Below are 22,306 nucleotides of genomic sequence, written 5' to 3'. Positions count from 1 at the left end.
TAGCCCGAAGCCAATGCGCGCACATCTTGCTTTTTCTCCTCTCCATCTCCTATTGTATTTGTCCAGTTATCGTCATTTGTTGATGACGAAGACGATCCAGTGTGGATCCACTGTCAGAGAGTATTAATCGGCAGATGGTCGCCCTTTTGGACTCGTCGGTCATGGAGCCTGACAAAAATAGCGTCACTCCGCTGCATATATCATTGCTGATGGTATCAGGCTTGCGCTACACGCTCACCATCGATCATGATTATATGGCCTCTCATTCTCTGATGCTGCAAGATCCAGAGGAGCTATCTGTGAAAAGTCTCAAGGAGTGTATTTTTGCGGATTGGAAAGAAGGCCAGTCGTTCTTCTGTATCGTTTCCAATATGTGTGTGGTGCTAACAAGTTTGTTTTAGACTGGGGTGATCGTCCTACTGACGTTGAATACATTCGTCTGATTCATTTCGGTCGTCTTTTGGATGACAAGGACTCTCTGGTTGGTATGTGGCTACAGGATCTGTCTTGTTAACCTGAAACTGGGCTGCTTTTCTAACAGTCAGTTATAGATTCGCAGCTGTCCAGATCGAACATGTACAACGTCCTTCATATGTCAGTTCGACCTGTATCGATAGCAGGAGGTGTCGTTCCCGTTCCTACGAAATCACGCTCTAGTGTTCATGCTGCTGCTGATGCCATTCTGCCTCGTCGGTTGAACACCGCTAGTAACAACCGCGACAACTCTAGTCATCATACTGCCCTCAGTACGTCGAATTCTACTCCAACCTATGATGCCGAGACTAGAACAAATTCTCATTCTGGCGGATGCGGATGTACAATCTTATAAAATGATGCATTTCGTTTCTATTTCTCTCTCTAGTCGAACGCCAATGTCATTTAGTATGGTGTATGTGTTTATGTGTATCGCTTGAGCTTTCTGTTTGGGCCCCGTCTCGATGCGCGGGTATCTTATCATCTCGCTGTCTAGCAACAATATTGCTATCATTGTCTTGCTCAAGCAAGAACTACACGTTAACGGAGGAGTTCTGGGATTGATTTTCAGGTTGGAGCCGGTTGCTCCCTCTTACATCTTGACTTCGACCGGTTTGCTTGTTTTTGGGTATTGTTTCGTCTTTCGCCTTTTCTATTTGGTCATGGAAGGGCGTATTTCAGTGTATGAGCCTTGTCATTTATATTATGTAAATTCTGTAGTCACATAGATACAGTTATAGTCTCATTCTTCGTTCCAAATCGGAATGAAAATCCAGAGGTACCGTATCATTCCCTGGAACTCAATGTCAGTAGAGAAAACCAAAAACGAATAAATATCTGAAATAGGTGAGCATACCTTCATAAATATCCTCCCAGTCGACAACCTGATCCCGGCTAAGCAGAATCTCTTGAGCAATGTCCAAGCGGGCACCAGGAGCGCCACTCATAGACATTGTGTCGGCTCGTTTCAGAACCTCGGGATAGAATGGAAGACTCTCTTTGCATGCCTCTAGTTCCATCACTCTTCGAACAGGCTCATGAGCACCAAATAGTCTTCGAAGATGTTCCAACTTCATATCGTACTGCGTTTGATCCCAGTTCTTGAGATGTGATTGCAAAGGGTGAGGTCCTTCAGTGGGAGTATTAAGACTATCAGCCATTGGCACAGGTGGAGTTCCAGCCACCATATGATCCCGCAGAGCAGGGATTTCTCCACGAGCAATGTCTGGCTTGGGAGCCTCGGAAGCATAAGGTGCAGAAGGAATGAATCTCATCGACTGGGTGATAGTTAGTTGTATGCGAAGGCGGATTTAACAACATTGAAAGACCTTCATACCATGTTTAGGCGCTATATCACAATCACTTATATGTCAAGATTACAAAGATCAAGTGCTGTCGAAGTCTCTGTCAATTATTATAAAATGGATTGTCAGATGCGGGTTCCGAATCAGCAAATGCACAAACGATCTTATGATAGGGATCAATGTCGTGGAACGATGTGGAGGCAGGTCAACCGGTCTGAACTGTCAGCAAGGCGATCACGTGCATCGTCACAAAGTTTTTTTTTATTTTTTCCCAAACTCCCAGCGCGTAAATAGAAGTCAGATCAAGCAATCCATCTCTTTTGACGATCCGTTTGATTCATGAACTGTTATCCGAGTTCTAAAATTTGATATTTAGACTCTTATATAATGTCAGCGTATAAGGGGCCAACTTTTGAGTCGTTGGGGCTCTCAAAGCCCTTGGTGGAAGCTTTGGGTGCGATGGCTATCCGTCGGCCATCTCAAATCCAGATATCTTGTATACCAGAGATATTGAAAGGTAGGAGAAACTGAGCCCTTATTGATATTAGTCTGGTTGACTAACTATGATCTACTTTTTATCTGGCTAGGTCACGATTGTATTGGTGGTGCTCGGACAGGCTCTGGAAAAACTGTTGCCTTTGCAGCTCCGATATTACAAAAATTCTCGGAAGACCCATATGGCGTTTTTGCTCTGATTCTCACCCCGACAAGGTGCGTTCATTTTCTAGGAGCTGTAGTTGGTATGACTGCTTGCTAACTGACTGTTGAAACCAGAGAGCTTGCATTACAAATTTCAGAACAGTTTTCTGCCCTTGGGGCATCGATGAACTTGAAGCAGGCGGTCGTTGTTGGCGGCATGGATATGGTTGCCCAGGGCATTGCGTTGCAAAAGCGTCCGCACATTGTGATTGCAACTCCTGGTCGTTTGGCAGATCATATACAAAGCAGCGGCGAAGAGGCTGTTGCAGGATTACGGCGAATCAAATTCTTGGTACTCGACGAGGCTGATAGATTACTGACGCCAGGTTTTGCGCCGGACTTGGAGACATGCATGGGTGTTACAGCTAAAGGAAGAGATAGGCAAACTCTCCTATTCACAGCTACAATTACCCCCTCAGTTCTGCAGCTAAAAGATAGCTCGAAACATAATGTTTTCTTACACGAAGTCGAGACCAATAGCAAGATCTCGATCCCAGACACACTGACTCAGAGTTATATATTACTACCCAGTCATGTTCGAGAGTCCTACCTAGTTTCTCTCCTGTCGATGCCAGAAAATGAGAAGAAGTCAGCTATTGTGTTTGTTAACAGAACAACGACGGCCGATGTATTAAGAAGAGTTCTCCGAGCCATGGAAATCAGAGTAACGTCTTTACACTCAGGTATATCTCAGCGAGAACGAATCGACTCCCTAAACAGATTCAGAGCCGAAGCTGCGAGAGTTTTGGTTGCTACGGATGTTGCTGGTCGAGGTCTTGATATCCCCCAAGTCCAGATGGTAATCAATTTCGATATACCGGCAGACAGTGATGACTATATCCATCGTGTTGGTCGTACGGCTCGTGCTGGAAGAACTGGTGAAAGTATATCATTTGTCTCTGAGCATGACGTCTCCAGAATTCAAGCTATAGAAACAAGAGTCGGTAAGCAGATGGACAAGTATGAAGGCGTGCGCGAAAGTGATGTAATCAAAAACTGGCTGCAACCAGTGTCGAATGCGCGAAGGGAGGCTTTGATGGATATTGAAAAAGAAGCTGCCGGTCTCGTTGGTCCGAAGAAAAGAAAGAGGCGAGCATAGATAGGTATTTGTATCTCAAGAAAGAAGATGAAGCAAGATCTATATGTAGTCCGTGTGTCACAACTAGTCTATGACGGACTCTTGTTGCCAAAATGATAAGTAGTTATATTAGACGTCAAATTATCCGCTAAAAATTAAACAAGAAAAATATTTCGATAGAAAGAACTATAGCTACAAATACACAAGCCTACAAACTTTTGGGCCCAGCCAGAGCCTTTTGAGGAAGTCATCCACACACATAAAACAAAAAAAAGCAAAATTAAATGATTTGAATCCAGAAATTAATACGCGTAACGGAAATCTGGACTATTGTCACCGGCCAAAATTTTAGCATCTCTACCGAGTTTTTCGAAATCATCGTAATCAAGGCCACGGTCTCTTCGGGAGTTCTCCCGTCTGATAGCTAAGTAGTATAGGGTGCAGGAAATGATGGAAAGACCTGCAAAGCCAATACCAATAGAGTAACCCTTCACGTATTTCGGAGCATCAGCAGCCAAGAAGGAGAAGGTGGCAATAATGCCACCGATATTTCCGAAACCGACTTGGAAGCCAGCGCCAACGCCACGTCGCACATGGCCGGCAAAATTTGTTGTACACCAGCACACAACAATAGGCATGGCGGAATAGAGACCAGAAGCGCACAAGAAAAGAGCTGCGTACTTTGCATGAACGTTGTCCTGAACGCCTAACAGCATAGAGAATCCAACGATGGCAATCAAGGTCAACCCAACGGTGAATAAGTAGCGATGCTTGAGATAATCTGACATAACTGCAGAAATCATGCATAGACCGCATGCAGCCACCCAAGGGGGAACAGAGTGAAGCTGGGTCTGGATATTTCCGTAACCAAACTCTTTGATGATTGTAGGGGCGAAATAGGCATAGCCATATGAAGGCACAATCAAACCGAAATACATGAATCCAACCAAATAGATTTTGTAGTCCTTGAAGACCCTGCCGATGTCTTGAATGGTGGTCTTGCGACCAAGCTGAGAGTCTCCGACGTCGACGGCGAGCTTAGCTTTGATAAACTCCTGCTCAGTGGGAGTCAAGAACTTCGCGTCTTCGGGGAAGTCGACGATATAAAAGTAAAGAATGACGGCGATCAAGCAGGTAGCAATACCCTCAAGAATGAAAATCCAGCGCCATCCGTGGTATCCTCGCTTACCGTCCATGAGACCGATGGCGGATGCCAAAAGACCGCCAAAAGCACCGGCCAAGGTAGTCGAGGAGAAGAAGAAAGAGTAGCGCTTCTGAGCTTCTGCGCGAACGTACCACATCGCGAGCAAGTAGAAGCATCCCGGGAACATGCCTGCCTCGAAGAATCCAAGAAAAAGGCGGCACACGATCAAGCTTCCAAAGTTTTGGCAAAGACCCATGAGGCAAGTGGTGAGGCCGAAGAAAAACATGCAAATGGAGAGCCAGACATGCGGCTTCAACTTTTTCATGAGCAGATTGGCGGGGACTTCGGCGAGGACATACGGAACAAAGAAGACAGTGAGCGCAGTATTGAAGCGGTTTCCAGTCAAGTCCAAGTCGGTGGTCATGGAGAAGAGCTTTGCGTTGGAGATATTGACTCTGTCCAAGAAGGCCCAAAGATAGAGGATGCAGAGCATTGGAACCAAGCGAACGTCAATCTTCCACATCAGCTTCTTTTGGTCGATACCCATCTCGGCCGCCATGGCGTTGAGCTCGTCGACGGTGCGGGGTCCAGTCTTTTCGGGACTCGCAGCCTCTTCTCTTCCGACAGAAGAGTCGAGAGAGGCGTTTTTCTCGGTGTCCATATTCGTGCTTTCGCTAGACATTTTTTTCCGGCTTGTTGGCGAGCAAGGGCGGCAGGGAGCGTGGATAGCAAAAGGAGTAGAGAGAGGGAAGGGAAGGGAAAAAAAAGAGGAGGCGAGACCGTGCAGCCAGCCGGATTAAATCCTGAACGGAAAAAGAGTCACGGAAAAATAGTCACGAGTAAACCGGGCCAGTGAGATTAGATAGAGGCCAAGAATTAGCCGATATCGCTCTGCAGACACACGCATTGTAAGCAATGAGCGGCCGAGTCAGGTGAACGGACCAGCGGAATCGCAGCGGGACCGGCGATGTAGGGTTCGGTGCTTTGACATTGTAGGGTTGTGAGCGGAGGAAGCGCGCGGGGGAGGCCTACGACATGATAGAAGGGCCAAATTCAGGGTCGTGAAGCAGGCAGGCAGGCGTAGTGTTTTGTTTTGTCTCTTGCGGGGCCGCTGGATGGCGTCTTTTATTAGAGAAACCAATCTCGGTTGGCTTCTTTCCTTCTCTCAACTGCGCTCTTTCCGTGGCTTCTTCGCTGGCGATGGGCGGCTACTGGCGGTCGCTTCGGAGCCCGCTCGGCAACCGTCCTGAGCCGCACGCTCACTGGGAACTCGTTCGTCCAGCGCGAACTCGTCTTCCGCAGTCGATTGCCATCCTTCGAGGCTCTGGCGCACCGTCTCCTTCAACCTAACGCGTTCCGAATCGGCTTTCTTCAGCTCAGAGTATGTTCGCCGGCTATCTGCTGGCCCTGCTTGGAGAAGCTTTACCACGTCCTCGGCCAAGCACGCCCGCGACACCGTGCTTGCCGACGCTGCAGTCCCTGTCTTTGCACCCATGCGGATTCCTTTGATCACCGCCTCGGCTTGTGTCGATCCGTTCAGTACGTAGATCAGTGACACGTTACTCGGCTTGCCCTGCTCTCCGGCTGCATCGCGCGAGTGCTCATATGGCGTTCGAAACGTCGCCCATCTGAAGCGAACATCTCTGTATCTATTGCCGTTCGTACTTGTAAGAAGTCCTACCGCTCGCCCGAACGCCCGTTCGAACGAGGCACAGTTGAGCCTGTCTTTAGGTACAAGTAGCGTGGATATGTATGCGTTCTTGGGATCGATCACCAGGTTCGCTGGTGACTGTATCGCCGAAGTCAGCTGCCTCAGCATCAGTTTATCGCTACAAGACTTACTCAACGACAGCGGAGCGTCAGATCGTCCTAAAAACCTCTCAGAGCGCGTTAGTAATTAGCCGAAATATTTCCTGATATGAAAAGCAAAATCGGTTTCATGATTGATCGCACCTGGCTTTGTGCGCACAACTCCAAGTTTGGCGAAATACGCTCGCCCTCTCAATGGAAATGTCTCATCCAGCTCGCCTGAGCTCCAGTTCTCTTCTATTCCAGCTCCCAAATTCTCCATACTTGCATCCCCGCATGGTACCTCCGTGATGACCATACATATCCTCCATTCCGGATCAAGCGAGTATCGAGCCTTAATATTATTCCCAGTGGATGTCGACCTGGGTGCCGTAACTTGCTGATTTTTGACTATTATATACCGCGAGAGGTAACTGGGATTTTCCTGGATCTTCAAGCACTCATTAATCAAGAACCTGTTGAATGCCCGTAGTGCGAGTATCTCCGCATGGCAGTCATGCAGAATTCGGCCCTTCGCAGACCGGATAGTTTTGTCCGGTGTAGTCTTCACTCCAGTCGCTAGAGCTACGCAAACCTGCTCCTGATGGGTCGCTTCAAGTTTCGTAAACAAATGTCAACTATCGCCCCATGTCATTAATCTCAAAATTGACAGCAGAAATCTCGCTCACCTCTTAATAAGACGATAGCTGCCAGATTAGTCCATTCTGGTGTACCATCAGGTCTTGTGGTAGGCTTCGTCTTTGATGGACACCGAGAGTACGCAGCAAACGCTGTTGCTGCAACACTGTCCGCAGTTTCATCGTCTAGCAATCGATCCTGCGACATTTCCACTGCCCTGTGCTATCGATTTATTGTCTTTTCGTCCGCATGTAAGCAGGTCCGGTTATCGTCGTCTCGACCTTGCCGCGTAGTACTTTTCACCTTTCGCGTTCAATGGGTGAGCCGCACGAGAAGTCCCAGCTCCATTTTTTTTTTTCTCGTGCACCTCGAGATCAACCAGTCCAGCTGTCAAGAAATCTTTATTCGGTTACTTCCTCGTTCTAGCTGGCTGCAAAAGATCGGTAGTAGGAAAATGTCCTCCAAAAAGAGATCGCATGGAAGATCAAATACCAACCGGAGTGTCAGACGAACTGCAGACACAGATCCAGTGTTCTTGGAATTGCAAGCCATTATCGGGCATCCGGCAAAGCTAACTCCAGCCGTGCAAAAGAGGATCTCATATGATGAATTAGTTGACGTTTTGGACAAGTCTCTTGGCGAGAGGCTTGTAACAGCTTGGGCAACAGAGGGCTCGGTAAGTAATACTTGTTGACTTGAATCAGTATTGGCAGGATCAATCCTAACACCTTGCTTCTAGACGTCTGTTTACACCCCGACTTTCAAAGACATGACTTTTCATTTGAGCTGCTTGATCCGAATCATGTCAGAGGTGGCTGTTTGTCGCCAGTCTGGCGTCAAGATCATCCGATTGCTATTAGAAAATCATAGCAAGATTATCTATCGATCTCTTTACACCGAACAGACGACGCCAGTCAACGACATTCTCGAGCTGTTGATCCAATTTGCTAAATTTCACCGCGGAGCTTATGCTGATGAGGTCTACACAGCCTTTGATTTCTCTTCACTGATCTACTCAAAACTACTCGCTTCATTGAAGATTCGAAATGAAGAAGACGAACAACGAGCAACGAGTCAGCATTATACCAGTGACGGATCCGTGCGCTATCATTTGATCAGTTTTCTGTTAGTTTTGCTCCATTACTGCTCTCCTAGCCATAAATGTGAGCTTCTGGGACATAGACAGATTCTTCTATCGTGGATGAACAACGCTTCTATTGATAGCTCTGAGCAACTTGTCGAAACAGCAAAGACTTTGAGTGGTATTGCATTCAGTGAAGATATCCCAAAAAGAACTAAAACTGTTTTGTTTACAGAATGGCTATTGACCAAGCTATTGTCGATATTTCGTGTTCTAAAGATCCGAAATAGCAGGCAATGGACAAAGTTTGAGGCGGATTTCGGGTTATTTGTTCAAATATGCACAGATCCAAAATGTGGTGTCATATTCCAGGATAAAGGCTGGTATCCTCCCGGAACTCTTGATTCGCACAAGTCCCGTAAAGCTTTTCAGTCATTTAATCGGGTTTTGGTTGCTTTGAGCAAAGTTCTGAATATTGCTGATCCCGACGAATCGTTGCTGTTGAACGCCATCTTCAGAGCGTGTCCTGAAACGGTGGCTCTATATACCACGTCGGCGACTCTGCGAGTAGATCCGACGAAAAGACTTGATTTTCTGCGGAAGTTCAGCTTTTTCGCCGCTGTCATTGCATTGCCTCTTCCATCGATGCTGAAGGATCGAACACTAAATATCTCAGTTCCGCCACCCGTTAGTGTGGTTATAGAGAATATTATTCCTTCACCTCTGAATAGATCACTTTTTGATCTTTTGCTGCAAGCAAATCCAATTTCTCAGTATTTCACCATTAATTTGCTTGCCCAATCCTTGCAGAAACTTCAATCTGTGTCTACACTATTGGCGAGTCGAGGATGGGAAGTAGCGCAAAAATCGCTGCTGGAAGAGGCTTTCCACAGACTCCCCGAGATCTCAAGTTACTCTTCTGTTGCTCTCAAAAATCTCCCGCCGAGCTCGGGATTTGCGCTGTCAAAACTATTGAGGCTGTATGTCACAATATTCAATGATATTGTGAAGAGCGCCAAAATAGATCTTTCCCAACTTCTGGTCCGATTTTTAGAGGATGAAGAACAGCGGCCGGAAAATGGGCTGTCCTTTGGATCGGACAAAGGTCTCGAGCTCCGCAACGTTTTACGTGTACAAAGTATACTTCCTGTGCAGCAGAAATTTTGGAACAAGTCTGGTAAGCGCCTTCAGTATCTATTCCAGTGGTTATTATGTGCTTCCCGCTGACCTTTGGATCTAGATGGCTTGAAATTATCCTATTTTACGTACATGCTCAAACTCGCTACATATATCGACGACTCCCGTGTTTCGGAGGATGTTACAGATTCTTTGCACCACATCTCTGCACACACCTACTTATTTGGCAAAAATTTTGACGTGCCCGTTATTGTTCCTTTTGTTCAATGTCTCAGATCTATCTCAAGAGCATGCAGCGAGCAGGATTTGGACCTGCTGTGGAATGTCATGGATGAGGCTGCTGCCCGCTGCCTTCGTTCACCATTCAAATATATCGACCGAATTGGCAGCGCCGACTTAACTGAGTACGAAGTCGAAAACACAAAGCAATGGAGCCCTTTCCTGGTTGCTCTTACGGAACAATGGGTCTATATGTCGTCATCAGCCGAAAGAAAAAATCAGGTCTCGGACGGGCTTCTGTACTGTTTATTGCGAATATTTACACAGTGTGCTATTTCCGGTGATGGGTGGTGTCCTGTGTATTACTTCATCTCTGAATCCAAAAATCTGGATAGCAAGTACAAGTCCATTCTGCGCAAACTTCAGAAATTGGCGCGCGATCCTGCTAGAGGTCGCAGAATGGATAAAGATGTTTGGGCAGCGCTGTTTGCTAAGTTTAAGATCGACTCAGCACTAAATAGCTATGGGGATAACGTCGATTTCACACGTGCTCTAATGAGTGCAGAAAGCCTAAACGCTTTTCAGACAGCGGTGGACGAAATGAAACGTCCTATCAACGTCTTGGATATCTATTCTATTCGTGCTTCATTCGGTAATGAGATGTGCTCCGACGACTTGGATTATCTTACTGCCATCATGAAGAAGCTGGAAGCTAGCTCACTCTCTTTAAACTGGATGATGGCGGTCATGAAGCAGAAAAACTTATGGAGTCCTCTGTTGTGGAGTCCCACCAATTCTGAAAGACAAATTGTGGAATTTTGTTCCTGGTTTTTCAGAGTAGTCCGTCGATTGGTCGGTCCAATTACTTCTGATTCCACGGACAAACTCGGATTTATATACGAATATATTCTCAACAGCTTTGATTTATGGCGGCAAGACTTGAAGGTTTGTTTCATTATCCAGTCATGTTGTATTTTGTTGAGATCATACTAATCGTAAATTTCATGCAGATGGCTACGACTCTCGCAGAAAGTCTTAAACTTTTGCCTGAAGAGGTTGTTAGCAAATTGATTGTTGAGGCCACACAGGATTCGAAAGCAATCGATCCTCAAGTTATTTGTGCTCTCGTCGAGTCCGAGGATTCTCTAGAAATGCTATCAGACGAGCACGGGAAGGTTGTTCAACTCCTGATTAGGGCAGCGCTCAAGTCAGGAGATAGCAGTGTGGTGAACGTGGCATTGAAGTTTGCTAACTCACCATTCTTCGATGTGACTGATATCGATTTTCCTGTGGTTGAGGAAATTTTCAGTCAAGACAGAAAAGGCTCTTACTCACTTGTCTGTCGACTCTTCGAAAATTCGGCTACTATGAGATCCTGTATATTACAGCAGCATCTGGAAGCCATATCTGCGCTAGATCTTGAAGACATGATTCCGTTTGCCGATACGATCACTGCATTCCTGGTTGATTGTGACGATGATTCAAAGCTTTTTGTCATCAAGTCTTCGTCAAGTCTCTCCGTTGATATTTCAGATCTTCTTCTTCAAGTTTCCAAGACTGCTACACAAAAACGCGTTGAACTGAATCTGCAGCTATACTTGCGTTCACTGGTTCTCTTGACGTCTGAGGATGCTATAACCAGCTTATATAATGCTATCGACTCTAGTATACCGCAGACGGTCTCGATTAATAGATTGGCTCTTGCGCACTCGGTGCTAAGTTCTCGCCAAGCACCCGAGAATCTCAGATCAAGCGCTGCACAGTTTATCAAGTCAGCTCTGCAAACGATTACGAGGTATTTGTCTGAAACTGCTCAACTGGAAGAGAGCCAGAAGACGATCATCAGGCGCATTGGGATCACAGTTGAAAGATTTTCAAGTATCTTGGGACTAGGGAAAGCGGTCAACGCTCCTATCGAAGCTGCCATCCAGAGATGGTTCGATGATGAGACTATAGTCCTCTTTGTTCTCAATCTAATGATTGGGTCATCTCATCAGTATCTCGAGTATCGAAAATTTTTCCAGATGATTTTAGCCCAACACGCGAGTGAAGTTGGACTAGGGAGAGAATCACAGCTCCTGAATGGGATCGTGTGCACATTGCATCACCTATACTTTCTGAATCCGAAAGAGCAATCGAAGGCATCTTTGACGGCTACCAAGCTGATTCAGTATTACTCCGGCACCTGCAAAGCCTCAGATAGACTGCTTCTTGAAGTCTTACATTCTCTCGACGCTTCCTCAAATATCAGTACCGATTTGAAGATTGACACATTCTCTTTCTCTCACGAGGACGCTGTTTTTTATGTTGTGGCACCTGGGCATTGCGAGCTCTCTTTTTCGCCTAAAATATTCAGGAGCAGTTTACGACTTCTTTCGGGTACCGAAAAGGACAGCTATAATTCTGAGAAGCTTCGGAGCAGCAATGAATACATGGAATTCGCTTCGGCAAAGGAAACCGAAAAGGTCGACAGTTCACATTTGATGTATGATCCTCTATTCGTTCTGCCTGCTGTAGCAGATATGATATCACGCAAACTGGTAGATGTCAATTCTTTGGTCAGCAATCATTGCCTCAGCTACGTCATTATATGTCTGGGAATCGAAGGACCAATCGCGGCTATGGCTCGTAAGATTTTGATCCTGGTCATATCATTGATTGATGTACGTATGCTTGAGTTGATAGCTATATGCCGCTGGTTACTGACCTATCTATCTAGGAAACAAACTACAAAGAAAGAGACGTTTTACGAACAATGCTGTATAGCCTCCATTTCGCGGTGGCTGATAATGCGCTTTCTCCCAAACCAAGATTCACAATAATTTTGACAGCTTTGGCGCATCTGGTCCCAGTACTTTCGAACGCCGGGCATTATCTGTTCGACTACGCATTACAATATGTGACTAAGAGCCCATTCATCGATTTATCCGATATTCCACTACAAAAGACATTGCTACCCTCAGCTGATGTTGATGATTACGCAAAGGTCACCAATTGGTTTCTTAATGTCCTGACGACTTCATTGAGGCGATGCAAGGTGCGTAACAAACCGTCACGATGTGTTGCTTTTTCAGATGATAAGCTGACTCGATTTTAGGATCTTACGGTATATGAAGAAGCTTTTGTATTCGAAATTGCGCAGACAATTACGAGCGTGTCGACTACATGGGAATCTACGAAGGCTCTATCTTCTAGTTTTCTTGATAATGCCCGGTCTTGCTCTTCATCATAGCTAGTTTAGAGGATTTGGCCATACGAATGTAATATCTCCTGTATTTCTATCACTAACCAACTGGTCAACGTAGAAGTGCGCTCAATTCCGCGTGCAGTGTAAATATTCGAGCATAGAGCCAATTCAAGAAAATTACACTATACAGACACCTGTCTGCATTAAGGACCAATGGCGATCAAATATACCACCCACCAGCAGTGGTCAGGTGCCATCGACTCCAGGACGAAGCAATCAGTCTATAAAAATCGAAGAAAAGCAGAGAAAAGCAAAACCAGCGTTCAGATAAATTCATACAGTTCCATAACAGTCACATCGTAGTTACCAGTCGATGGCAGAATGGTATGGGCTACGAGCTGATGGAGAAATATGAACAAAGTGCGTGCGTGTTTTGTATGCGGCGGGCAGAAGCGTGATTTGGCCGTTACGTGGGCTGGCGTAGCATTTTCAGCACCCGACTCAACTCAACGCTTTCCCCATCAACATCACCAGCTCAACTACTGACACCGACTTCAACATCGAACTTACAGCCTACATCCCATAATCTACTTTTACAATATTTTGCTTGCTTGTAAGATTACCTGTCTACGTTGGTTACTTTGATACAGAGTGCTAGCACTTCCTGATCGGTTTTTCCGTTCTATACACAGCCTCTGATTGATCTGGGGCGCATCGCCGTCAGGTTTTGATTGCTCAACTACTGACTTCAATTGTTATATAGAAGCCTGGAGCTCTCTTTTAGTCAATTTACCTAGTGCCATGTACCAGCATTGATTGAATCTATGGATCGTTGTGTTTATTCGGTCGCAGAGCTAAAAGCTCTATCGAAGTCGCCCCTTTGTGCTCCTCCTGACAGCTTGCTACCGCAAACTGAATGGATCAAGTAAGAGTTGCTCTTCTAGAGTTCAGTGATTTTGTGTTGCTTTATATTGACTGAATTCACGAAGACCCATTGTGCTGCCAGGACCGAGGTCAGGCTTGACGGGTCGACGGGAGAGTCGGAGCGAGACAGACATGGTGCACGCCAGTTTCGAAACTGAAATGTTAGTATCAAGCTTGACGATCTACAAGACAAGAATAATTAATCCAATATTTACTTAGGAAATTACGAGACAGTGATGGAAAGATCTATGTGAAGAGTAGGCCTTTTTCCTTACAGTGCTTGGGATTGTTATGTTTGATCTAACAGAGTAGCAGGACAAGCCGACATAGTTCTTGGACCCCCCAAGATCTCATTCGCGGCATCGGCACACAAGAAAGAGGATGATGAGCGTGATTTTACTGAAGTGCGTTCTGGACATAGATCGGACCGTCTGACTCGCGATCGCGAGACCGGAGTAGGTCGATTTTCTGGAGGACGCTCTTTGGCCGCTCAGCGCCGTTCTGATGAGCTCGATGGGGAAGGGAAAGAGTCTGGATCGCGTTATTCGAGATCCGGAGATATTATGGATCGATCTAGGAAATTCAAGACTGATGATTGGAACTCAAGATCTGAGCGACGAGCACGAGATCTGCCGACTGGTTCCAAGCGGGACGAGGGGTCGTGGAGGGATCGCGACACCGATAAGGAGAGAGATAAATCAGATTTCTCTCGTGATTATCGGGCCGATAAGTACAGTTCCCGGCAAGGGGAAAGGGTCCCAGAATGGCTAGATGCCCCGTTAGAGCATAGCGATAGTCTGAGCTTTTCAAACAGCGAGTTTGCTAATGCTGTCGCCAGTAGCAACTTGGCCAGTCTTGCTGTTCCGCAGCACTCTGGTATGAAATCCTCTTCTCTTACGAGTGCCTCTAATTCCGGCGCAGGAAATGAGCATTCTATCGAAGAATTTCAAGCTTGGAAGGCTAGGATGAAGGCGGCCGATATGGAGCGGAAATCGAAAGAATCCGGAGCTGTTTTCACTGAGATGGACTCTTTTGTGAGCACCAAGCTGGCTAACAGCTCAGGGGACTCTGCCGACAGATTCTTCAGCTCCTTCGGTCCGTCTGTTTCACTGGATGAAGTTAAGGAGCTATCCTCTAGTATCGATGTTCTGGGCCTAAAATCACCAGGGGAAGGTGCGCGAGCGTCCAGATTTTCTTCCTTCTTCCATACCGAGCCTACGAAGGATAGACAATCTCCTCCTGTTAAACCCAAGAGCTCCGAAGAATCAGCTTCTGAGCCGACTACCCAAACTTCTACGAGCTCGAGCCAGAATGCAACTCCAACGTCACCACTATTGGCTGATTCTAGCCAGGACAAGGAAGGATTCAAACGAATCATGGCAATCTTGGGTACAAAGAATTCTCGACCTCCTCAAAGTCCGCTAGCGGCGACTTCTGCTGCTGATATCGAGGGTAGAAATTCTGTATCGCCTATGATTCCTCAGGGACAGCCTTCTGGGAATGCGCCTGTGTACGCGAACGAAAACCCAGACTCGAAAGGTTTGAGTGGTGGTGGAGTGAAAGACAAGTCTCGAGGAAATGAGCAGTTTTTGATGGGCCTGATGAGTGGGACTGGTAAATCCAGACCCCAGATGAAAGCTCAGGCACCTGCTGGCTCGCCTGATATTCTACCCGGTAATGTTCCCCAACCAGTGCCTATGGTTCAGGGTAACCCAATGGGACCTCCAAATCGTCTACCTAGTGGCTCCATGCCTCTTCCGCCAGGACTCAACATGCCCTTCCCGGGATTCGGTCCGGAGCAAGCTGATCCGATGATGCTTCAGCAGATGTATCAGGGACGGCCACCTAATGTGCCGGTTGGACAAGGTGCTTGGCCTAGCCCGAGCGGACGGCCAGATCTGCGAGCGGGATCGTTTCCGCCTCCACAGATGCCTCCTTTGCAGCAGCGGGGTGGCAGGTCGGCGCAAGAGGGTATGCCTCCGATGTCTGGAGACAGGTTTTTCAGCGAATTGGCGAAAGACATGGATGTCAATGGTCCTATGCCGGGACTGAGAGGAAATATGCTACCCCAGGGCGGTTATCCACCTTTCATGGGAGGACTACCACCTCTTCCTAATGGCGCTCTACCCCCATTTCCTCCCGGAGTAGTACCACCTCCCAATTTCCCATTTTTCGGTGGGCCTCCTCCTCCCATGCCCCCGGGAGTGAATTCAAGACTTCCGATGCCGCCTGTTAATGGGCCAGTGCCGGATTTACATAGCTTCGGACAACCTCCTGGTCTTGGCGGGAACGCTTCTCACATTACTGCTGCTGAAATCGATCGGAAAGAGTCTGCGCCAATTATCAAGCAGTAAGCCGGGAGCATTTGCAATGTGACGACGGGAATCTTCCCTTGATGAGTGAAGAGAAGGACCAACACGTTATTACTAGAGTACTTTAGTGATGAAGTATTCGCGGAGTTACGCACGTAGGCAATTTATATCGCTAAGAAATACAACTATTAACTACGAATGTCAAGTATGAGATTAAGCAAGAATTGTAAACGCTCTCTTCGTAAAACAAAGGCGTAGAATTCAGGCGACGATAGATGACCATCGCTTTCTAAATACCGACGCAATTTGAATGATTCCATAATATATATTTTTTGTACACAAATCGATTATCCAACAAAAGTCCGTAATGCCACAACTTTTTATGTAACAACTTCCATCTTTTCACCGAGTAGCATGCGTCAGACCCAACCTCTTTATTGCTTTTGATATTTAACGTCTTCGGCCGGTGGTAGGGGGAGCAGCGCGAACCAGCTTCTTGTGTGTGGCAGGAACAATCTCGGCGGGAAGGTGCAGCCATTCTCTCAGGTATTCGATACCCTCCTCGGTGAGAGAGTAGTAGTAGTACTGCCACGAGAATCGGGTCTTGACGAATCCGCGGGAGTCAAGCGACTGGAGAGCCTTGATCACCTATATCCAACAAATCGTACACGTTAGCTCTGCTGGGAAGGCACTCGCGCGTTCAAGCCTGTAATTCGACGGGTTCATCACTTACGTAGAGGTTCTTGGTGTCAATCTCATCGTGCTTGGGCTGGTTGTAGTCCTTCTTGGCAACAACAACTCCCTCTGTATCGAATTCGAAATGTTAGCTTGTGTTCTCCGCCAATCCATCAATCTCCGCTCCCCAGGCCCGCTCCGGCTTCGCTCCTGCGGGCTATGGAAAACAAACAGCGACGACGTACCCTTGAAGAGGTAAGTGTGAATCTTCTGGCGCTCTGACTTAGGAATCAGCATTTTGTCGATAAGTGTTGATGGGTTGTCGAAAGATCTGTGGACAGTCGATGTACACGAAGCTTTCCTGGACAGAGCGTAACGGTAGACCTACAATCGGTTGATGCTTCGCGAGATGAGCGGGCGTAGACGTGACTGCTCTTTTTAGGGTTACGTTAGGGCTTGGAAGAAAACCCCTAAACCAATTTGGTTGTTATCAGTCACGTGCAGGAGGATTGTTTGCCAGCCTCACAGCACCGCTATTCTCCCAGCCTCGCTCGCCACGGTTGTCTGATCGTGAGCTCAGATATCCTACTCCACGTTAAAGATGAATGCTGTCGAGGTTTACGTTTCGTCCATTCCTGGTCTGCCAGATTTGCAGTTTGTCCCGGTTTTGGGGAGCACTTCCGTCAAGTCGCTGCTCGAGCAAATCACTGCGCATCTGCCGCAGTCCGTGGCGAGTAACTCTTACATATCGTATGCGTCCGGTCGGCCTTTGAAGTCAGACGATGCGCGGACACTATCCCAGATTGCAAGTCTTTCTAGCAGTCTGCTGCCTTATGTATCACTGCGAATCAATGCAAGGCTGAATGGAGGAAAAGGAGGATTTGGATCTCAGCTTCGTGCTCAGGGTGGAAAGATGGCCGCCAAGCGGAGAAGAATTAAGGACGATGAGGCTAGTAAAGACAGATTCAGAAATCTTGACGGTAGACGAATGAAAAGCGTGCGCCAAGCTAAAGAGTAAGTGGGATCTTTGTCTCCGTTTGCATCAAATTTGTTTTGTCGAGAGGAAGCTAACAATATTTCACAGTCTCGCACTCTATTTGGAAACCGCTCCTGCTCGTATCAAGGAAGCTGCTAAGCAGAAGAAAGAACGATTGCTGGCTTTGGCGAATGCAGAGCCAAGTACGGTCCGTTACGATGATACACAATTTCTAGATGAGAGCGAGGAGCTTCTCGACGATCTGAAGCGGATAGTAGGCGAATCGTTTCATTTCAGCAGGGACGATAGCGATAGTGAAGGTGATGACGACTCAGAAATGGACGAGGAGGAATATGAGGAGGAAGAAGAAGGGGCAGAGCAGGCTGTTGATGAAGGAAAAGACACCCGAGACGGGACCGCCGAACGGAGTGATAGCGACGAGCGAAGCTCGAATGAGCTGGAGCGGATATCTACATCGGGATCATCTCGGTCAAGAATCCCTAAGATGACGGCATTCTTTGAAGACGATGAAGGGAGTGAAGACGACAGTGAGGACGATTAAGTTGTCTACGCAAGAAATCGTTGTTTTGATTATGAGCAGAAGAAATATCTGACTGTGATATCAAACTCGGGATAAGGCATATTGATATGCTATAGTTTAGATTTGCTATAGCTAGACAATCTCTCGCGAGTTGAAATCTCGCCAGCTACACCGCACAGAAAAGTCAGACGCGGCTTGGTCATATGTGTCAAGATGTCTACTATCTCAGCACTCCTGGCTTCTGGGTACGGAGGTCTACAGATTGCTCACAGATTACTCGATTATGTATCAGCACGGGTGATGCTGACTTCCAATATTCTATCCAATATAAATGCTAATGTATTGTCATTCATTTTAAAAAGAGAATTATATAACATTGATAGAAAATTACGCCGACACCTGATCACCTTTCTGACTCTTCAACTTAGCCTCGAACTTCTCAAACTCGCGTAATGAAATCTCTTCCTCAGGGTCCAAAACCTGCTCGATACCGTTAACACCATCGACGTAGTGCATCAGCATAGCTTCAATTCCATTCTTCAAGGTAACAGCCGAGCTGTCACATGTGCGGCATGCACCCCGCAGCTTGAGCTGAACCAGACCGTCTTCGGTGAATCCGCGATATTCAACGTCTCCGCCGTCTTCCTGAATTGCAGGGCGAATGCGAGTGTCAATCAATTCCTTGATCATACTGACAGTCTCTGAGTCTCCCTCTTGAGGCATTGTGTCTTCGTTCGCGGTCGTGTCCTCCAGCATGATTTTGGCGCCAGAGCTCAAGAACTCGGTCAAGATAGAGAAGACCTCAGGCTTGAGCAGAGCCCACGACGCGTCGACATCTTTTTCTATCGTGATGAAGTCAAAGCCAAACATAACGGAGCGCACGCCGTCGACTGTGAAGAGCTTCTTTGCAAGGGGAGATGAGTGCGCCTCGCGACCGTTGACGAATTCGACTGTCCGGGAGTTCTCCGGTAGAATGGGGGTGGAAGGGAGGAATTTGAGGGCGTGCTCGTTAGGAGTTGTAGCAGTCTGTATGAACATAGTACGTCTCTGGCTGTATGAGAAGGGTCGCGGGAGGTTGTCGCGAAGATATGGTCGAACCACGAAGGTGCTCGTCGATCCGGAAGAAAGCCGGGCGGTTGCTGACATCTGTCTGGAGAATGACTTGAAGACGGCCGCAGAGCACGAAGCGCGACGACCGGTGGCAAGAAAGGTCCTGGTATACATTGTAGATAGCGAGGTGAATAGAACAGTGCGAGAAAGAGAATAAGAGCTGGCGGCGGAGGGAAGGAAGGTGGAGGAGACGAAGGAGGAAGCGAACATTACAAATGCTTTTGCTTTTATCGCCGCTGCTCGCCACTGACGTAATCTTGAGACCCACGTGACCTTCAACAACGCTGGGAGTTGGGAGTTCTCGTCGCGTTATGGATTTTGAAAGAAAATATCTGTTGAACATCCAGACGATGCGAAGTAGCATGCGGAGCCAACTACAAACTGCGGCATCAGGTCTTCTGCTCCTGGCCAGGAAGCGGACGCTCCCGCAGACCTTATGGAGACCTCCACTTGTCCATACCTCTCGGTCCCTGACCGGCAGCGCGATGGTAGTCAAGCAGCGTTGTCCTTCCTGTGGCGGCAAGTATGCTCAGGAAGAGTTTCATGACAAGCCTGCAGCTGTTGCTGTCAAGAAGGCGTCTGATCGTGCATTTGAGAAGTTTGCAGCGGAGCTCACTCCTGAAGAGATGGAACTACTCGGCATCGGCCGTCGCCCAGAACTGAGTGCTGATACAGCGGCGGCGCCAGAACGGATCTGCCACAGATGTCATGTGCTTCACCACCATAACCGAGCAGATCTTCTTCCGGCTGTGGATTACAGGCAAGTTTTTGGCCATCTGCCTACGGGACGATCTAATTATACCGTTGTGCATGTGATTGATGCCTACGATGCTCCTCTCTCAATCCTACCGCTTGAAAGCCTGCTACGTGCATACGGCAAGACACCACAGAAGATCCTATACGTTTTCAATCGGGTGGACTTATTTGTCGACAGCATGAAGTTAGCGAAGCAACGGCTGCGCCCGTATTTTTCAAAAATACTAGAAGCGACTATTAAAGTGCAACGTCAAATCGCGTCAGAGCCCGTCGATGCGGATAAATTGAAGCAAAGCAAGTCTTTGTGGAATTTTGGAATGAAAGGGCTCGACTCGTCTGATGGCCCCGAAATCAAGCTGATTGAAGAAATGGCCACTGAAAGCTCTGATCTTGAAGAAACGATCGATGGTAACGACATCTTTTTGGTATCCGCCAGGAATGGCCGGGGCATCGACAATCTTACTCGCCAATTGGGAAATGAAGTGTTTTTTGTTGGATACAGTAACGTTGGAAAGAGTCGAGTGATCAGATCTATTATCAATCATTGCAAAGAAAAAAGACCGCAGGCAAATATTCCCTTTGGCGGTCCTGGCGACAGTCATTGGCCAGGAATGACTCGAAATATGCTGGAATACACGGTCAAGTACGGATATCAACATAAGCGATTGGTTGATCTTCCTGGATTGGAAGACAGCGGGTTTAAAAAATGGAGGGTGATAGACCAGGAGTCCGTGGCCCACTTAGTGAAGGGAAGATTTCTTCAACGAGGTAAACGGGAACATGTCACGGTCAAGAAGGGACAATGCTTGAACATCGGGGGGTTGGTGTTTGTGGAGTCTCCGGACGTGAACGTGATTGCGTGGAATATGATAGGTCAGCGTGCACACGTCAACTCTTACGTGAATAGGGACTATGAAAAAGCGGCAGAAATGACCAAGAGGAAGGATGCGAGCAAGAAGATCCACATCCTGTCAGAGGCGGTCGATCATTTTACGTTGGCTGCCACTGCAAAGATCGATGGAGGTGGCGCCGATGTTTTGATTCAAGGCCTTGGATATATCGAGTTTAGAATATCAGGGAAAGTACCTAGCGAGGGTGCTACTCTGAACATCCACACTGTTCCTGGAGTCAATGTAGCCCTGAGAAGACCGGTTTTTGAAGCACTCAAGGATAGACGGGAAAATGAGACGGAGAGCATAGATGCGGAATGTGGGAGTGATGATGAGCAAGATGGTGTGTTTGTACAATTTTAAGATAAATCGCATGAATAGATAAATTCAACCATATATACCATGTTCCAGTCCAACTTGAACCTCCTTCCCGTAGACGCCCGCCCATGACTGAGGATGCACCCAGTCAATCGGACGAGGCATTTCCAAAACATCCAAAGCAAGCTCTGCCAGCCTGGATGCGTCAGGTATGTTGTCACCATCATACGCGTATATTATTATCGCATCGACTAGAAGCTTGTTGCGCATTGCCTCTTTGAGAAACGGGATAGCAATTCCAGATCCGGGAATGCGTTTGGGTAGCTGATAGTCGTTTCTCGTGGGTGGTTCAGATTGACTGTCGACAGAAAGCTTGGCGATCTTGCCGGACAGGTCGCTGACGGTGGTCTTGATGGAGCCGGTGAGAAGCGGATCGCTCAGAGAGATGCGGAAGACTTTGCTGATATCCGGATCCTCCCGCCTCGAGGCATCAGCCGAAGATAGAATGACGATTCTTGCAAACTGGTTTTGGCTTATGAATTTCATGAGCACTTCGGAGACGAAGAGCGACCGAGATCCTGGAAGGGTTGGCGATCTTTGCACGATGCAGGTTATTGAACTGTTGTGGTACACCTCTAGAGAAGAAGAGATTCCAAGCAGAGGCGATCCCTCTGGACGTTCTGCTGGACCCGCAAAGGGGTAGAGTAGTCCGCCATGGTCAAGAAGAGAGTGGAACGGGACCTTTAACGTATGCACGAGCAGATCGACTGAGAGCTGTGGTACGTTTGCTGAGGACACGGTTGGTATGATGAGCACCGTGTTTTTGTTTGGGAGTCCGAGACTCATAGTGATGTATGCGTTAGTTCTGCAAATTGCAGTGAAAAGCACAGACTGCTTGATTCCTCTCGACTCTTAAACAAACAGCAACGATTGTTGAAGTATCCAAATTCCAGATCAGACGACGAAGAAGAGCTCGAGGCCGGCGCAAGTCACGTGCGCGCCAGACCGACCGCATTGAGCTCAGCTGGCTGGAGCGAGCCTCGCTTACCACGCA

At 47.4% G+C, this 22,306-nt stretch overlaps 11 protein-coding genes across 11 annotated transcripts; 5 read left to right on the top strand and 6 right to left on the bottom strand.

The window, feature by feature from the left end:
• The first annotated feature begins 3 nt into the window (after positions 1–3).
• BZA70DRAFT_279444 (uncharacterized protein) lies at positions 4–1,169 on the top strand. The gene is made up of 3 exons (XM_064912781.1): positions 4–342; positions 402–485; positions 552–1,169. Exons 1-3 carry the CDS (start codon positions 135–137, stop codon positions 827–829), a joined length of 570 nt encoding a protein of 189 aa, XP_064768294.1. The 5' UTR covers positions 4–134; the 3' UTR covers positions 830–1,169.
• On the bottom strand, positions 1,170–1,964 carry BZA70DRAFT_279439 (uncharacterized protein). The gene is made up of 3 exons (XM_064912780.1): positions 1,811–1,964; positions 1,331–1,751; positions 1,170–1,267 (listed from the first exon to the last, which is right to left on the bottom strand). Exons 1-3 carry the CDS (start codon positions 1,811–1,813, stop codon positions 1,209–1,211), a joined length of 483 nt encoding a protein of 160 aa, XP_064768293.1. The 5' UTR covers positions 1,814–1,964; the 3' UTR covers positions 1,170–1,208.
• Positions 1,965–3,653, top strand: BZA70DRAFT_279436 (P-loop containing nucleoside triphosphate hydrolase protein). Its single transcript, XM_064912779.1, has 3 exons — positions 1,965–2,295; positions 2,366–2,489; positions 2,553–3,653. The coding sequence occupies exons 1-3, from the start codon at positions 2,166–2,168 to the stop codon at positions 3,574–3,576; spliced, it is 1,278 nt and encodes a 425-aa protein (XP_064768292.1). The 5' UTR covers positions 1,965–2,165; the 3' UTR covers positions 3,577–3,653.
• On the bottom strand, positions 3,651–5,623 carry BZA70DRAFT_177634 (MFS general substrate transporter). Its single transcript, XM_064909909.1, has one exon. The coding sequence runs from the start codon at positions 5,379–5,381 to the stop codon at positions 3,858–3,860; it is 1,524 nt and encodes a 507-aa protein (XP_064768291.1). The 5' UTR covers positions 5,382–5,623; the 3' UTR covers positions 3,651–3,857.
• On the bottom strand, positions 5,623–7,495 carry BZA70DRAFT_177638 (uncharacterized protein). The gene is made up of 3 exons (XM_064909910.1): positions 7,177–7,495; positions 6,653–7,099; positions 5,623–6,568 (listed from the first exon to the last, which is right to left on the bottom strand). The coding sequence occupies exons 1-3, from the start codon at positions 7,331–7,333 to the stop codon at positions 5,865–5,867; spliced, it is 1,308 nt and encodes a 435-aa protein (XP_064768290.1). The 5' UTR covers positions 7,334–7,495; the 3' UTR covers positions 5,623–5,864.
• BZA70DRAFT_279433 (ribosome 60S biogenesis N-terminal-domain-containing protein) lies at positions 7,496–12,853 on the top strand. Its single transcript, XM_064912778.1, has 6 exons — positions 7,496–7,802; positions 7,866–9,384; positions 9,448–10,508; positions 10,574–12,226; positions 12,283–12,600; positions 12,661–12,853. Exons 1-6 carry the CDS (start codon positions 7,581–7,583, stop codon positions 12,793–12,795), a joined length of 4,908 nt encoding a protein of 1,635 aa, XP_064768289.1. The 5' UTR covers positions 7,496–7,580; the 3' UTR covers positions 12,796–12,853.
• A 2,898-nt stretch (positions 12,854–15,751) lies between these two features.
• BZA70DRAFT_299416 (40S ribosomal protein S10-B) lies at positions 15,752–16,958 on the bottom strand (the record flags this gene model as incomplete). The annotated part of the gene is made up of 4 exons (XM_064914659.1): positions 15,752–15,861; positions 16,442–16,634; positions 16,720–16,790; positions 16,907–16,958. The coding sequence occupies 4 exons, from the start codon at positions 16,956–16,958 to the stop codon at positions 15,752–15,754; spliced, it is 426 nt and encodes a 141-aa protein (XP_064768288.1).
• Positions 16,959–17,025: 67 nt separating this feature from the next.
• BZA70DRAFT_295717 (telomere stability and silencing-domain-containing protein) lies at positions 17,026–18,515 on the top strand. The gene is made up of 2 exons (XM_064914498.1): positions 17,026–17,675; positions 17,746–18,515. Exons 1-2 carry the CDS (start codon positions 17,263–17,265, stop codon positions 18,197–18,199), a joined length of 867 nt encoding a protein of 288 aa, XP_064768287.1. The 5' UTR covers positions 17,026–17,262; the 3' UTR covers positions 18,200–18,515.
• BZA70DRAFT_279425 (NifU-like protein) lies at positions 18,516–19,464 on the bottom strand. The gene has a single exon (XM_064912777.1). It carries the CDS (start codon positions 19,400–19,402, stop codon positions 18,566–18,568), a length of 837 nt encoding a protein of 278 aa, XP_064768286.1. The 5' UTR covers positions 19,403–19,464; the 3' UTR covers positions 18,516–18,565.
• Positions 19,465–19,500: 36 nt separating this feature from the next.
• Positions 19,501–21,327, top strand: BZA70DRAFT_279424 (uncharacterized protein). The gene has a single exon (XM_064912776.1). The coding sequence runs from the start codon at positions 19,600–19,602 to the stop codon at positions 21,295–21,297; it is 1,698 nt and encodes a 565-aa protein (XP_064768285.1). The 5' UTR covers positions 19,501–19,599; the 3' UTR covers positions 21,298–21,327.
• Positions 21,322–22,277, bottom strand: BZA70DRAFT_295714 (proteasome assembly chaperone 2; the record flags this gene model as incomplete). Its single annotated transcript, XM_064914497.1, has 1 exon — positions 21,322–22,277. Exon 1 carries the CDS (start codon positions 22,096–22,098, stop codon positions 21,322–21,324), a length of 777 nt encoding a protein of 258 aa, XP_064768284.1. The 5' UTR covers positions 22,099–22,277.
• Between the last annotated feature and the right edge of the window lie 29 nt (positions 22,278–22,306).

The sequence above is a fragment of the Myxozyma melibiosi genome, assembly GCF_037950935.1.
Source record: "Myxozyma melibiosi strain Phaff 52-87 chromosome Unknown BZA70scaffold_6, whole genome shotgun sequence".
NCBI lineage: Eukaryota > Fungi > Ascomycota > Lipomycetes > Lipomycetales > Lipomycetaceae > Myxozyma > Myxozyma melibiosi.
The sequence above is the reverse complement of the archived record's forward strand: the minus strand, read 5'-3'. Positions and strand labels throughout refer to the sequence as shown.

Coding starts and splice junctions, on each gene's coding strand:
- BZA70DRAFT_279444 (XM_064912781.1), top strand. CDS start 135: ATGGTCGCCCTTTTGGACTCGTCGGTCATGGAGCCTGACAAAAATAGC. Junction 343..401: donor TTTTGCGGATTGGAAAGAAG/GCCAGTCGTTCT, acceptor AGTTTGTTTTAG/ACTGGGGTGATCGTCCTACT. Junction 486..551: donor TGACAAGGACTCTCTGGTTG/GTATGTGGCTAC, acceptor AGTCAGTTATAG/ATTCGCAGCTGTCCAGATCG.
- BZA70DRAFT_279439 (XM_064912780.1), bottom strand. Junction 1,268..1,330: donor CTGGGAGGATATTTATGAAG/GTATGCTCACCT, acceptor ATTGAGTTCCAG/GGAATGATACGGTACCTCTG.
- BZA70DRAFT_279436 (XM_064912779.1), top strand. CDS start 2,166: ATGTCAGCGTATAAGGGGCCAACTTTTGAGTCGTTGGGGCTCTCAAAG. Junction 2,296..2,365: donor TATACCAGAGATATTGAAAG/GTAGGAGAAACT, acceptor TTATCTGGCTAG/GTCACGATTGTATTGGTGGT. Junction 2,490..2,552: donor CTGATTCTCACCCCGACAAG/GTGCGTTCATTT, acceptor TGTTGAAACCAG/AGAGCTTGCATTACAAATTT.
- BZA70DRAFT_177634 (XM_064909909.1), bottom strand. CDS start 5,381: ATGTCTAGCGAAAGCACGAATATGGACACCGAGAAAAACGCCTCTCTC.
- BZA70DRAFT_177638 (XM_064909910.1), bottom strand. CDS start 7,333: ATGTCGCAGGATCGATTGCTAGACGATGAAACTGCGGACAGTGTTGCA. Junction 7,100..7,176: donor AGCTATCGTCTTATTAAGAG/GTGAGCGAGATT, acceptor CGAAACTTGAAG/CGACCCATCAGGAGCAGGTT. Junction 6,569..6,652: donor AGTTGTGCGCACAAAGCCAG/GTGCGATCAATC, acceptor AGAGGTTTTTAG/GACGATCTGACGCTCCGCTG.
- BZA70DRAFT_279433 (XM_064912778.1), top strand. CDS start 7,581: ATGTCCTCCAAAAAGAGATCGCATGGAAGATCAAATACCAACCGGAGT. Junction 7,803..7,865: donor CTTGGGCAACAGAGGGCTCG/GTAAGTAATACT, acceptor CCTTGCTTCTAG/ACGTCTGTTTACACCCCGAC. Junction 12,601..12,660: donor CTTCATTGAGGCGATGCAAG/GTGCGTAACAAA, acceptor ACTCGATTTTAG/GATCTTACGGTATATGAAGA.
- BZA70DRAFT_295717 (XM_064914498.1), top strand. CDS start 17,263: ATGAATGCTGTCGAGGTTTACGTTTCGTCCATTCCTGGTCTGCCAGAT. Junction 17,676..17,745: donor AGCGTGCGCCAAGCTAAAGA/GTAAGTGGGATC, acceptor AATATTTCACAG/TCTCGCACTCTATTTGGAAA.
- BZA70DRAFT_279425 (XM_064912777.1), bottom strand. CDS start 19,402: ATGTATACCAGGACCTTTCTTGCCACCGGTCGTCGCGCTTCGTGCTCT.
- BZA70DRAFT_279424 (XM_064912776.1), top strand. CDS start 19,600: ATGGATTTTGAAAGAAAATATCTGTTGAACATCCAGACGATGCGAAGT.